This window comes from Megalops cyprinoides, chromosome 7, assembly GCF_013368585.1.
Source record: "Megalops cyprinoides isolate fMegCyp1 chromosome 7, fMegCyp1.pri, whole genome shotgun sequence".
NCBI lineage: Eukaryota > Metazoa > Chordata > Actinopteri > Elopiformes > Megalopidae > Megalops > Megalops cyprinoides.
In genome coordinates, this window is record NC_050589.1 from 10092241 (window position 1) to 10107087 (window position 14847).

Here is a 14847-nt window from a genome sequence, read left to right on the forward strand (position 1 = left end):
GTGTGGCTCTACGCCCCAGGAAGCCAACCGTAGCGAACGGTCGACAAGACTGTAAATGAAACATACAAGGTAAGCTACCTACACATATACCTACCATTCCTTAGCATATATTAAAATGGAAGGCAACGGGAGGGTGTTAATTGCTGTGTTAACTGAGTAGTTTAGTTTTGCGCGTGTACTCTTTTAACAATCATTGATGTCATCCGCTTAGGTGACTTCAGAAAATGTTATCCATTTATACAGTTGGATATTTACTGAGGTATTTGTGGGTTAAGTACCTTGCCCAAGGGTACAGCAGCAGTGTCGCAGCGGGGATTGATGTGTTCCTTCCTCTTTCTTTGCTGGATTTATCCTGTCGAGTTTATTTTTGGGCCACAGTATTTGAGGGCCTGTCTGTCATAGTGTCATGATTGGTATTGTACAAATGCCCTCTCAGGAGTTGCGCACGGCAAATCCAACTGAAATATCAAATTAAAGATCGAACTAAATTACATTTAGAGTAGTGTACATTTGCAAGTCATTGCGTACTTGAGGAAAGTTATAAGAGTTTTAATGAGAGACATGGCTTTTGTCTGGTTGTCAAATTTCCTCATATTCAGTTTAGGCAGAATATGATCAGGACACAAACCAAAACTATTAGACTCTAGATTTAATAACGCCATGTCCCGTTTTCCATATGCCGCATTGTTTTGGGTAAAAAAAAAATGGTGTATTAGTGTCAGTGCCTGGATGAAGTTCCTTCCATTCCTCTCTCTATAGAACAGTGGTTGAACATATGTTTTGTTATACACATGCTTGTTTAAAAAATATTTCTCCAAATATTGCTTATATTTGGGAAATATAATATTAGCATTGTTTCTCAGTCACATACGTCAGCACTTACAAGTAGGAGTATGTCATTCACTCTTCCTTTGAGTTTCTTGCTTTTCTTTTTTCCAAACCAACTGTCATTATCAATTATTTTTCTGTCTTACAGCATTATCGTTGAATGTTGTCCCTGAAATCAAACCATGTCCTAGATAATTACACAACATACCTCAAAATTCTGACAAACCTTCTGAATGAATACAGCCAGAAAACTCCAAATTTACTGAGACATTTTATTAAAAAGAGGATCTGTACAGTCCCTCTCCCACAAATACACTGACGGTTCATTTTATTTCATAGCTTTCATTCCCCCAAAAGGACACACTCATATGATGCCAAAAAAATTATACAAACATAAAATGCCAGGGATGCTGAGAAATTGCTAATCATTTACAGAATATTTATATGTCAATACATTTCAAATAATTAATATTAATATTGAAGTCTTTCAGTCATCTGGATGAATGAATGAAGCAAAGGAAAACATTTCTCCTCAAAGCCAGAATGGATGTTATACAAGACTTAAGCTATGTGGAAGTGTCTCAAGAGTCTTTTAAGTATAAAAATGGATTACTGTACTTCTGCTGGTGCTAAGTCTGATGTTGTATACACCAAGTGGAGAGGTATACTGTTTGCAAATAATGAAAAAAGGCAAATGGAGTTAAAAAATCTTGCAGAAGACAGATGCAACAGAATCACAAATTTGATTAAAACTCAAAATCATATGGAACATATTTTACAGAAACTGATGGGCTAATTTTTTCTGTTCAGTACCATGTTGTCACTGCAACAGTATACAAAATGTACTCCTTACATACATATAATATATATAATATATAGAATTATTCAGAGTTGACGCAGTTCTAATTTATTTTCATTATTTATATTTACTTACAAATATCAACATGTCATTGGAAAACACAGTTAAGACTCCCTTTGCACAGCCGTTTGGTCAATTTCCGGTTTTACCAGCTGGAAGCACGTCACAAATTGTGATGACATTTAAAGAAAAAACCATACAAAATTTTAATCATTTAAAACTATACATTTTTAAAGTAATGTAACTGCACACTAACATCGCCTGATAGTAATATAATGTACTTTTGTAGTGGTTCAAACTGATATTCCATCTTACCCTGTGACTTGAAAAATAAGAAAAACCAACTCCGTATATTACAGCCAAGTCTGTATATTACAACCAAAACAAAGTGTTTCAGTAAGGGCCTCTACTAATGTGTTTAAATTAAGGTGCAATATCAGTAATCTGAAAGCACAACATTTCTGTAGTGGTTACAGCAGCAGTCTCTACAACTGAGGGTCATGGGTTCAAATCCCAGGGAAGACACTGCTGCTCAAAAAAATGCTGACTTTATGAATCTCCATTTTCACTTCTGATTTGAGTCATAATCATACATCAACAGAAGTTGATATTGATTTGTTAATGCTGTACACACACATGGTTATAGCAGTGAATACTAGGAAGAGACACTGAGCAGCCAGTTAAATGCACTGGGAAAATACAGTTAATCAAACTCTGAAAAAGCAGAAATGAGAAATGTTAGCACATCATCTAACCTGAGAGAGAAAACTTCCTTCAGACAGGACCTAACTTCATAACCACCACATACTTTCAGACCCCATTTGGGAGCTCAATTTCAGTCTGCCCTGTCTTTGTAAAACAGGAAGTAGTGATCTGATTGGTCATTTTACGCACCTCTCTTAGCTACAGAAGTCAATGCAAACAAGCAAATTAATTGTGTATATAACACCAAATCGCTGAAACTGGTTTTTAAACTGTGCCCTGTTTAAGTAATCAGTGTGTCATGTTGTTACATAATACTGGCAACAGCCTGCTACTGCTCTGTCACATTGAGTGGTTCACTATAAACATACCTTCCTGCATAGAGAATGTCATATGCATGTGGAAACATTTTTCGTACAGCAACATGTGTTTACACATTGTATGATTTGACAGATAGCAAAATGATCATAAATCTATACACAGTGCATTGAGCAAACATAAAAGGCGATTCATATCAAACGACCAGAGTACAACAAATGTTGTACTAATTTGTTATTCCCTCTGTCATCAGACAGACGGAATAATTTTGCTGGATTAGAAAACCAAGAAACAAGAAATAAATATTCTTACATAAAGTCTGTTGAAAGCAGTGAGAATAATTTACAATTGCGACAATAACATTGTTAAAGAAAGCAACATATGAGACTTCAAACGCATGCAGTTGGCTGCCAGTTCAGGAATCCCCCCTCAGAATCCACTTTGGTCGCAATCTTCCATTTATCGCTGTGATCTGAGTTAAGATAATTCATCCACTCACAAGGCTGGCTCTCCCCCTAGTGGTCAATGGGTTGTAATTGAGTCAGGTGAACACAATGTAACTGAATTGTGCTCTCAGCATCTGAAATGAATTCCGCCATCACTCTCCTCTTGTTTGGTTAGAAACACTAAGTTTGCCTTCATCTCCAGACTTTAGTCACAAGAAAGCAGATTTCCTAAGTAAAACCTGAAACGTAGAGCAGTTCATATTTAACATGATTTTTACTGATGGCGAAGTTAAGATAATGAAAACAATGTCATGCAGACAGCCCTGAATTGTGCTTTAAGCCACAAGTGTACCGCACATACAGCTTTTCACAGACTATGACAGTATGAAAGAGCTTTGGTGCTTGATACTGATACTTTAAATGATTCACTCAGTTAATCTTAACATATGCTGCTTGACTGTCATGGCAATCCCTGGGAAAACAGCTCAAGTACTTTATATCTTGACTGTCAATACATTTTCCTTAAAGACTTTGTATCATTTGAAGTTATTTTCAGAATGGACGAAATGCACCCTCGGAAGCCAGGAAAGCTGTAATACCAAACAGAAGTCATGCAGTGCACTGTAGCATGGCAAAAGCCACCTGAAAGCAAAATCACGATCAATATCCTAACCACTGGCACTGCACTGAGAGGTGTCTGAAATGGCATGTTGTCAACTCTGTGGCTGTTAGGGGTTTCATCATTGCTTAACACGCTTACTCAAAATAGTTTGCACTGGTAAGAGTGGTGTGAAAATGACAGCGAAAGGAGATGTATGAGGAAGAACCTGACGATACGCTACATGTTTTAGTGTTCATTTGCTTACTGATCTGACATAAGGCCTGCTTATGCTTCTATAGGCAGCTCGCCCTGCTCTGAGGTCTGACAGGTTGTACCCCTACCCTTACCGCACCCCCCCCCCCCCCCCCAAATGAAGAGCACAAGTGAGAGTTCACAAGTTCACAGCCCGTGTCCCTTCTGTCTGTCTCTGTCCTGAAACTCAAGAGCCGACTTTATCATCATGCCATACTATGACAACATGCAGATGTGTGTTTAAGATGTTTAGAAACTTTCCTGGATTAGTTGCATTTAATGTTGAGTTGAATAATCAGAATAAATTAAATAAGATTTAGATACAGCACACAGTGATGCAGCAAATATCTTTTCATAATACTGGTAAGTGTTTTAGGGCTACAATACATAAAGTATAAAAATACTTAAGTATTAATACTAAAACACCAGAGAACTTGAGATTCATCCATTATACCCTTCCATGATTTAGACCATAGACAATTAACTATTCTATCAATCAAAATTAGCTCAGACAGCAGCATAAATATTCAGCATAGTAATATGTGCACCTTAATCTTACTGTTGGGATTCGCTAAAGTAAGTCAAATGAGCATAGTTTTGTTATCAGTTTCTGACATTAACCTGTTATGTTTCTGATTTATCCTTCCACTGTAGGACCTTTGCTGAATAATGATGCTCTGCTTGTGTCTTACATCAACAACCCTTCTCCTGATTAATTCACCTGAAAGCAGCAATGTGTTCATTTTTTATTAATAATGTGTAACTAAAATAATCTCAGAGGTGTCTTTGGAACAGCGTTCATTTTTAGATCTGTTTCTTTCTTGTTAAAACTTGCACATAAATGGAGTTATGATTATGTTACTTTCTTTGACTTTCTTGAGATATGAAGTGTGTGATTTTTTTTTGAGCGTGGCTATTACTTCCTTTTTTACATATCTGACCATCTTAATTTACTTTCAAGGTTTTGAATAATTTTAGAAATTACTGTCCTTGCATGTTAAATTGTCTATTTAGCCTGGAAAGAAGACACTGAATACACTAAAAAGACACCAAAGGATGCTTTCAGAAATGTTACAATACCATGCATGGATATCTGATTGATTATTGACCTTGAAGATTAAATTTAGCAGCCCCAATTAAAACAAGAAATCCAGTATCTACCTTCATGCCAGCAAAAATTGGTTCACCATACTAGTACAGAACTAGTATGCTAAAAATGATGAGATTTCTCAGGACTATTAACAAGGTTAAAAGAAAATACAGCTTTTTCCTCTTTCAAAGACCAGCATTATGAAAATGCTCTGAATAAGAAGCAATGAGTGAGATCCTTCAGAGGAGGTGAGGACCTTCTGGTTAATGTGGACATGTGCCAATGCATTTTTGCAACCACTGGAATGCGATATGAAGGCAAGCATGGTTATACTCTTTTTATGCATCTGTAAGTACACACGCCCTATTACTGCTGATGATCTCCATAAATATATCTGTTGTTATACGGGCACAGAACACATGTGTTTACAGTACAAGGACAAATGTGCAAGACACAGCTGGCTTTTCCTTCAGTTTCATTGTGTTGTCCCTGTTGGAGGACCCAGGATTCATGTGCTACGTTTCCCCAAACAGAACATTTCCACACGCTTGTGCAGGCAGCAGGGGAATGAGCGGGTGAGCGAGTGAGAGAGAGAGAGAAAGCGAGAAGGGTTCTTGGGTTTCTGTAGATGATGATCAAGACGACAAGAAGCCAGAGAGCATGTCAGAGCGTCTGTGCGGTCAAGTCTGGTTTCGCTCCGCCACATCAGTTTTGCTCAGTCAGAGTGATGGTTCAGAGAAACACCCAGCAGACCTTTCACCTTCTGCCTCTTGTGTCATTCTTCCTTTGCCACGTGTATTCTTTGTCTACCTCTGTATCCAGGGCAGAAACAGGACAAAGGAACGTTTCTGTCATCTTCTGTGTGTTGGTAATGTTCATGTACAACTTCGCTTGCATCCATGTCTGTCTGTGTGTCCCTCCATCAAAACTATGGCTGTGTGGGCGTGTGACCTTTTTGTGTGTGCGTGTGTGTGTGTGTGTGTCTGTCTGTCTGTCTTTTTTGTGCGCATGTCTGTCATTGTCAATTGTTAGTATCAGCATGTGCATGTATTCATGTGTCCTGTACAGGTGTGTGTGTGTGTGTGTGTGTGTGTGTGTACATGGGTCAGACCAGTGTTCCAGGAGCGGGTATGTCAGTACTGGGCTCTTTCAGTGTTAAATCCTGCATCTGTGAAGGGAAGGGCTCCTGGTACAGGGACAATTCCAATGACCTGCAAGAGTCAGACACAGCAAATCAACACACAAGTACACAACCCTGACTGCTGCATGTAACAGCCCTAACGGAAAAATAACAACTGTAATCAGCCTTCAAAACCATCATTGACTAATCTGTAGCAGTTTCTGTAGGTGTTCACCAGTTACTAACCGGTAAAGAATAACAATAGGCATCATATGTCAAAGTACAGCAGGGTTTTATTCTGAATGACTCTGAATTAAGCTGCTAACAGCAAATCTGCTTGCTAATATAAATACCTCCATGTTTTTGCTTAGTTCTCCAGAATCTCCAGTATCATAATCCGACTGCTTTGTCATGTTGTCTGAAACAGTCTGAGAGCAGCACGCCATCTGTCTGAGACTGTGTTTCACACACTGGAGGCAGTGATGTACGCTATATCATCACCAAAACAAATAAATATTGAATTTACACAGAGAGCGTGTTGACTTCTCTTCTGAGTCAGCCCTAGAGAGAGAGCCTGTCTGATTCCCGTGAGGCGCACGTATGTGAACACAACCATGCACACGCATGTACATGTACATGCATACACATGCATAGGCACGCACACACACACACACAGGAGGTACCCACCTGCCCTGCAGAGGGTGCCCGTGGAAAGTGGCAGACTGGGGCAGCTGGCTGTATCCAGGCTCAGGCTGGAAGGGCGGGGGCTGGTGGGCGGAGGGGTGGGAACTGTGCATGGAGGGGGGCGTTCGGCGGCGGGGCAGTGCCGCGTCCTGCACCTTGCCGGCCGTGGCGGCGGAGGCGGCGGTGTGGCCCAGGGTGTTCCGCAGGTACCAGTCCCTCAGGCCCTCCAGAGCCAGGGCCTTGTGCAGGCTGCGGGTGGAGTCCTCGGGGGTGCCAGCAGGGAAGGGGGCGGGCCTGCGGGCAGGGGCGGGGCCGGGGCCCGGCTGCTCCAGCTGATAGGAGTACAGGGCGGCGGTGGAGGAGCCGGCGGAGCCGGGGGCGGGGTGCGGGGCCTCGGAGTAGGTGGACAGCAGGATGGCCTCCTGTTGGTGCTGCTGCAGGGGGATGAAGGGCCCGCAGGACTTGGTGCGGGTCACCTTGACCCGGCGCGGCTCGCCCGGTTTGCCGCGGAGCAGCAGTGGGCTGTAGGGCGGGGGCCCCGGCGCGAAGTGGGCCGTCTGGGCTGGGGGAAAGCCGTTGAAGTGGGGGGAGGCGACGGAGCTGGGGACAGGGGCGCAGGACCCGTCCGGCCAGCCTCTGACGCCCCCGCCGCCGCCGCCAGCCTGGTGCCGGTGCTGCTGCTGCTGCTGCTGCTGCTGCTGCTGCTGCTGCTGCTGCTGCTGCTGGACCTGCATCTTCTGCTGCTTCCCCCAGATGTAGTCCATGAGGATCTCGTTGTAGCCACCCCCGCCCCCGCCCCGGCCCCCCACGGACGAGCGCATCCTGCCCTGGTCGGCGTGGCCGTTCAGGTGCCTCTCCGGGCTGCCTCGGTGCACCTGCCTCAGCCTGCCCTCCGTCAGTGCCTCTGAGCTCTTGTACGGCCCCCCCCTCGATGGCATGCCCGTCCTCGGCCCCGCCTCCTCCGGGAAGACGGTCCTGTCCAGGAGGGCCTCCGAACTGTTGCTACGGCGAGTTCGGGCGCTGTAAGGGCAGCCTCCCCGCTCAAAGGACCCCGAGGAGGACCCCTCCTGAGACTGCAGCGGTACCACCTGTGGTACATCAGGGCTGTCTGACCAGTGCTTTCCACCTGATACCTCTGACCTGAGGGAGGGAGAAAGGTAAGATGCTAAAAGCAGAGTCCCTTAACCCTTAACCTTTCAGTTCACAGCCATTTCAGAGTTTTAAATTAATTTGTTTTCAAACAATATTCCCTTATAATAGCACCGAGCCAACAGTGGGTTAACCATACGAGATTGTGGAAAAAAAATCACTCTTAATAAAATGGCAAGGTTGAAAAGGCACAGTATGAGCTTTGTCGTGCTTCTTCTTAGTCATGCCTCTACATCACGCAAATTCTAATTTACAAATGATCAATCTGCGCACGACACATACCGCCATATCAAAGGCCCGGCATATTGGATGGGAAAATCCAATCTCACAGAATCTGAGCGCCGGTGAATCCTATTACCGCGTGTCGCTGCCGGTTAAATTTAGCCCATCCAGGCCCTTCCTCTGAGGAAGCCTGGGCTGCATTATCACCCTGTATCTGACGTGTCCTCATTACAAACCCAGCTGCTTCCCCTGAGCCGCCAAGCGGCCATTTGCAGAGGGGGGCGGAGCTCAGCAGGGGGCTCACCTGATGTGGACGCTGGTGGGGACGGTTCGAGACAGGAGAGGGGTAGCAGGGACGCTCCTGCCCTCCACATTAGAGACGCTGCGGGGGAGAGAGCGACTCGGGCTGCGGGGAGAGGGGGGAGAGAGGTGCGTTAAACCCTGCGCTCTGACACTGCGCGAACAGGGGGAGAGAGGTGCGTTAAATCCTGCGCTCTGACACTGCAGGTAACACAGCGGCACCCCGAGCCGCACACCCACCCTACCTGGCTGAGCTGGCCATGGAGTTGCGACGCGTCCTCATCTCGTAGTAGATCTCCACGGGGGACAGCTTGCGGCAGATCCGGCTGTCGGGGCTCCCCGGGGCCAGCCGGGGCCTGGAGGGGGACAGGCCGTCCGGGGCGGGGCCGGGGGACGACTCGTCTGCGCAGGAGAGGGGGAGAGGGGCGCACACTGACTCAATGTTTGCTTTATCACGAACGGGTTTGTTTTGACACAGCCGGCTCGTTCGCTTGTGCAGACATAATCGCAGGGACACTCTGAGCACTGTGCTGTACAGCTCAATCAGGAAAGATGGACCAAAGACAATTCAGCCACATTTTGCTAGACACACAGGTCTATCTAAAGAGTTTTTTTGATCTCCAATTTGACAGTAAAGGAATGTGACAGTAGGACAACTTATTGCATTCTCTGTTGTTGGTCATAGAGATGTTAGCCTGTAAAAGCGTATGACACATTGATGGGTCATCATATGCTGAAATAAACTTACCAGTATACTGCAAATTTCTGGAGTATGTTGGCTTTAGGCCATTTAGGTGTAATGCGAGGTAAACAATGGAATGAGTCACAAATAGGGTGAAAGGTTTACTGAAGGAGGAAGTGATGAGGTCATCGATGGATACAAGTCATTTATGGAAATCAGCACTATCACAAAAACCCTTTCAGCTCTGAGTGAGAAAAACTTTATTTAATCATCTAAGTTCAGAGGAATCTAAACCCACTGACAAATGTTGTCCAATTCAAATTGTCCAATTGTTGTCATTCTTCAAACTTAAAAGCAAATTCTTTCCCTGTATGGGCTCAAAATTCAACAAAATGGCATGGAAATAATATTAAGTATTAAACAGACCATGCCGTGGTGGACTGATGTTAATTTACTCTGAACTGACTCTATAAACAATGCAAGCTGTACCAGCTAAAGTAGAGGTCTGTCTCAAAGGCTTCAGTGATATTAATAACATGTTATCGCTCCTATCTGAATGGTGGTGACAGTTCACAAACCCTCCATTCACAAAAACATCTCATTCTGTTACTGGCCAGTTATTGCATGGTTATGTTCAGCTGATGTTAATTTCTCTGTGAAAAATAAAAAATACATTTTTTTATATGATCATCCAGCTGTCAGCCATGTGAATCTGCTGCATAATGAGTAGCCACAGTTCCCTGCACTCACCATTGTCCTGGCCTGTGGAGTCGGACATGGAGCTGCTCTCTGACTTCACGGTGTCATCTGAGGAAACACAAACACACACACACCTTACATCTCTGTTTGGCAGAGGCAGCTCAGATACACACACACACACACTGCAGCGTGTCTGAGGGCTGCAGTTTGCCGGATTGTTCCCTGGCTGTCATCGCGTCTCCAGGACAGCTTTTCCTCTCAGCTCCTCTCCGAGCTCCGTCACCTCAGGAATAATGACAGGAAGGGGCCCTTTGCTCTGCAGTTCCTGTCCGGCGCTTTCACAGCGTCCTGTTTCTGGAAGGGGCTGGATTTTCCAGGGGGGTGTGGAGGAACCGCTTTTCCTCCTGAACTTCGCAACCCCAGCACAAACACACCAGCCTTGGCAAGAATAACATCATGGCACACAGAGTCGCTATCACACACACACACACTCTCTCCCCTTCACTCACACACACTCTCACTCGCTCACAGAGAGAGAGAGAGACACACACACACACACACACACACACACACACACTGCCTTTCTCACTCACTCGCACACACTTGCTCTTACTCCCACGGTCCAATCACCTCCTACCTGTGAAAAGCTGACCCATCTGAGCCCCCCCAGGCTGCACCCCCACCCTTCCCAGCTGCCCAGCTGGCTGCCTGCACTCTCACCCTACTTGGCACAGCTGGTGTGGGCGTACCATTCCCCACACCCAGCAGCTTCAGTCCTTCCACTTCTTACAACCAGGTTGGTGTACAGTACGTTACATTATTGTCATTTAGCTGGATAAGATGCTCTTATCCAAAACAACTCACATAGGTACCTTATCCAGAGGAACAAGACAACAGTGCGCCAGCAGTGTACCAAGTCAAAGCTGCCTTTTGGGTCCTGGTAAGACCTGGTATGGCTTTTATATACATACATGCATGCATATACATGCATATATGCTGTGTGTTGGGACTGCCCAATCAATCCCTGAAGTGACCAATGACCAAAGACCAACCACTCCTGCCAAGGATCAAAGCTGGGTGGTCTCTGTTTAATAGCGATGTTCACTGGATAGTTAGTTGCAATGTGTGACATAATTTTGTTCAGTGATGAGTTGAGTAGTGGTTCTCTGGTTGCTGGGTAGATTCCCTGCTAGGGCACTGCTGCTGTACCCTTGCTGAAGGTGCTTAACCTACAATTGCCTCAGTAAAGCCCCGTACACACAGGAAGAGACAAAGCAATTTAGGTGACTACCAACGGGAGCGAAGAATACCGTTGACAGACAGATGACGCCAACGCTGAGTTCCCCAAACGTTTACCACAAGGACACAACGTCCACAACTTTGGTTCCTACCACTATGGCTTTGATCTTTACTGTCTATCTGATCTATAACTGTACTATCTGTGAACTAAAAAATTAAACATGGGTGAATTGTCACTGTTGAAGCGTAGCTCTGTCCATATGCATACACTAGCGATATATTTATGGTCTTGAAGAACTAGCCAGCTTCTGCTTGTTTCAGAAACATTTGGGGTGGGAAATATACAAAAGGGATACCTAGACAACCAGAGCCTGCAATGTCCACTAGCGACCAACTGTCAGCTACAAAGTGATAGGCGACAAGCGAATCACTTTATAATGTGACCGGGACTTTAATGTCTAACTGTATAAATGGATAACATGTAAAAACTGTAACCTATGTAAGTTGCTCTGGATAAGAGCGTCTGCTAAATGACAGTAATGCAATAATGTAATGTGTCCTTCTGCACAGTGCGGCGTTACCTGTGTGGCAACCGCGGTGAACTGTCCTCTTGCCATGAGGAGGGTGCTGCTCTGAGTCAGTCTGCCTGCGGAGGGCGCCACTGAAGAGAGCTTTTTTCTGTTTCCTCTGACAAGCTTCCTCCTCCTACAGTACACAGATCCATAGTATCACTTCTGACTGAGTAAATCATGCAGTTCATATACTCACAACTTATCCTCCCCTCCACCCTGATGATTTGTAGTACATTCGACTCACCTCTCCCTTACTAGAGTGCTTGGAACCATGGTGGGCCAATCCACCTCTGCGCCGTACTTGGGGGGGTCTTTCTCCTGTCTCTAAGGGAAACTCTTTGGGAAGCTCTCCTGTCAATTCCTGCAAAGACACAGAAGAACATGAGTTCAACCTGCATTCAGTTCAGGTTAGCATGTCACAGACGCACACATAAACCTGACTTTTAGTTATAGTCTTATTTTCACTGTAGCAAGCTTCCACATTCTGGGTAAATGGGAAGTCAAACTCACAAAAGGACACAGGTATGTGCATGCAGATGTCTGAGAAGAAAAACAGAGGGTTGGTGATGTGGACTGAATCTGTAAACACCACACCTGTGCATTAAAGGCTTAATGCATCAGCTGGCAGGTATTCTCCAAAAAAAATAAATAAATAAATAAAAGCCACAAGCCTTTTCCTCTCTGCATATTTCAGCACATTAAAACTCTACAGCGAATGCCAGCTTGACTGCCAGCATGCGTCAGGAGCTCAGGGGGGTATTTCACAGGAGAGAAGAGCCAGACCCAGAGGGCGGTGCCTGGGGCATCTCCGGGCACCTGCCAGGGCGCCCTGGTGCGGGGGGCCGGTGTGAGGCTCCAGCCGCCCGGGGCGGGTGTCGCGGCTAACGCGGGGCGATGCTCACCGCTTCCAGCAGGCAGACTCTCCTCAGCTCCCCCAGCCGGGCATTCAGCAGCGTCTGCAGGCTCCTCCTGCGCTCCTGCAGCTCTGACAGCCGCTCCGCCCGCGCCTTGCTGCTCTGCCCGCCCTGCAGATCTGCTCACACACATACACACACACACACACGCACGCACGCACACACATATACAAACAACCATACACACACACACACGCACACGCACGCACAGGCATACACACACCCACACACAAACACACACACACACGCGCACACACACACAAACAACCATACACACACACACACACACACACACACACGCACACACACGCACAGGTGTACACACATACACACGCACACACACATAAACACAACAACTACATTAGTCTTAGGTAACTGGTAGACTGAAATAAAATTATTAAGTTTTATAAATTTTCCATGTTTCTCTCCAATTTAAAAATAGAATGTCATACACAGATATTTTTCATAAATAGACGCTGAATAGTATCCCCCAACATGAAGACACCAACTAATGTACAAACTCTGTACCCTTATCAAGCAGTTCTGCACCTTTTTCTAATCGACTACAAAAGCAATAAGTCCTAAATCAGTTATCCATATGGCACTGCAGCACAGGACTGAGAGCATTAGAGGGTGGATGGTACTCCACAATGGAGAGCTGTACTTCAGCACAGCCTCAACAGTTCCCCTTCACACATGGGCCTGTAACAGTGCCACAGATCCACACGCAGCTGGGGTTTGGAGTGCTGTTTGTGGTTTAGGACCCCACAAGCTTAACAGCTCGAGCTCAACAGCACAATGGCACTGAAATGGTTTAACCGGCTGAAGCGTAACACTGTACATTTAGGCATAACATCACCATAGGGGAAAATCACGTGAAAATAAAATTTCAGTTTAAAACAATACATTTAGCTACAGACAAATGTTTAAAATTAGAGAGTACCAGATGCACCAGTGGAAAAAGAATAATATTTGCATAACATTTCATTCTTGTCATTTAGCAGATGCTCTTATTCAGAGCGACTTATATAGGTTCTAATTTTATCCATTTCTACAGCTGGAGGCAATTCCTGGGTAGGTACCATGCCCAAAAGTACAATAGTGCCGCAAGGTGGAATCTAACCAGCTACCTTTTTGATTACAAGCCCTGCTTCTTACCACTATGCCACACTGCTGCCTGCATTTTCAGGAATGCACTTCAAAAAACATACAGTGAAAAAAATGTAACAATATTCCAAGATTTTCTCTCTGGCCACATCAGTAGGAAAGGACACATTATAAACACAGCCTCAAGGATGGCCTCACTGCTTCCACACTCCACAGCCCCCCCTCAGACCGAGCTGTGCCAAAATACCAGATGGATCTGAGAGGAGGGTGTGTAATCCCTTTTTTGTCAGCCTAGGTGGTAATGTCAGTGTCACCGTTAAAGGGCCATGGTACACAAACACACACACATACACACATGTACAAACATATGGCACTGAAGGCAAAACTAAAACACACACACACACACACCCACACACACATAGACCCAACAGTCCCTAGAGATAACAGTGTTTTGATTCAGTCTCATGTTTCATCAATGCACATGGTGGCCTCTCACCTGGAGCCCCCAGGCCCATGGCAGTGATTGTGGGCCCTTTGACCTCCATGTCATGTGACTCCCTGTTGGTCCTGCTGCTTGCGCTTCCTGCCAATCGAACACTCACCTAGAGGAGGAGAGGGCAGGATTTCAGCAAGCTAAGACAAGTTTGAACGTCACACTTAAAGAAAGGGAAAAAAAAAGACATTCACAGGGGTGGAGAGTGCATGGCGTTTCACCTTGCAGTTGTAGTCATAAGTGCCACAGTGGTTTGGGCTTGTGGCCATTCAGTGCTTCCTGCCAACCGGCCCCTCTTCCACAAAGGTGCAGTGACCCCGAGGGCCTGAGGGGGGAGCCACTGTGCTGCTGCTCAAGACTCTTCTGACGCAGTGCCCTGGAACAGCAGAACGCAGTCAGAAACTCCTCCCACTGAAGCATGGTGGATCACACTGAGGGAATTTTACAGCATCGTGCTGAAGTGAAGAGATGGCAATTTCATATTTTTCCTCAGTGTTTACAGCAGTGATGCAACAGCAGAAAAGAATAAAAACATCAGAGTAAAGGTAACCTCCAGGCATTATAATCACC

At 45.3% G+C, this 14847-nt stretch overlaps 1 protein-coding gene across 2 annotated transcripts in view; it reads right to left on the reverse strand.

Moving 5' to 3' along the window:
• Positions 1 to 6176: 6176 nt before the first annotated feature.
• Positions 6177 to 14847, reverse strand: part of si:ch211-169p10.1 (coiled-coil domain-containing protein 120) — a 51365-nt gene continuing 42694 nt past the window's right edge. For both annotated transcript variants that reach the window (XM_036534411.1, XM_036534412.1), the window contains exons 2-11: positions 14499 to 14653; positions 14281 to 14386; positions 12666 to 12796; positions 12008 to 12124; positions 11773 to 11896; positions 10004 to 10060; positions 8817 to 8973; positions 8576 to 8677; positions 6904 to 8040; positions 6177 to 6307 (exon numbers count right to left, since the gene is read on the reverse strand). In XM_036534411.1, coding sequence (XP_036390304.1) covers positions 6202 to 6307; positions 6904 to 8040; positions 8576 to 8677; positions 8817 to 8973; positions 10004 to 10060; positions 11773 to 11896; positions 12008 to 12124; positions 12666 to 12796; positions 14281 to 14386; positions 14499 to 14546 — 2085 coding nt within the window. In that variant the 5' untranslated portion in view covers positions 14547 to 14653 and the 3' untranslated portion in view covers positions 6177 to 6201. The remainder of the gene's footprint in view (positions 6308 to 6903; positions 8041 to 8575; positions 8678 to 8816; positions 8974 to 10003; positions 10061 to 11772; positions 11897 to 12007; positions 12125 to 12665; positions 12797 to 14280; positions 14387 to 14498; positions 14654 to 14847) is intronic.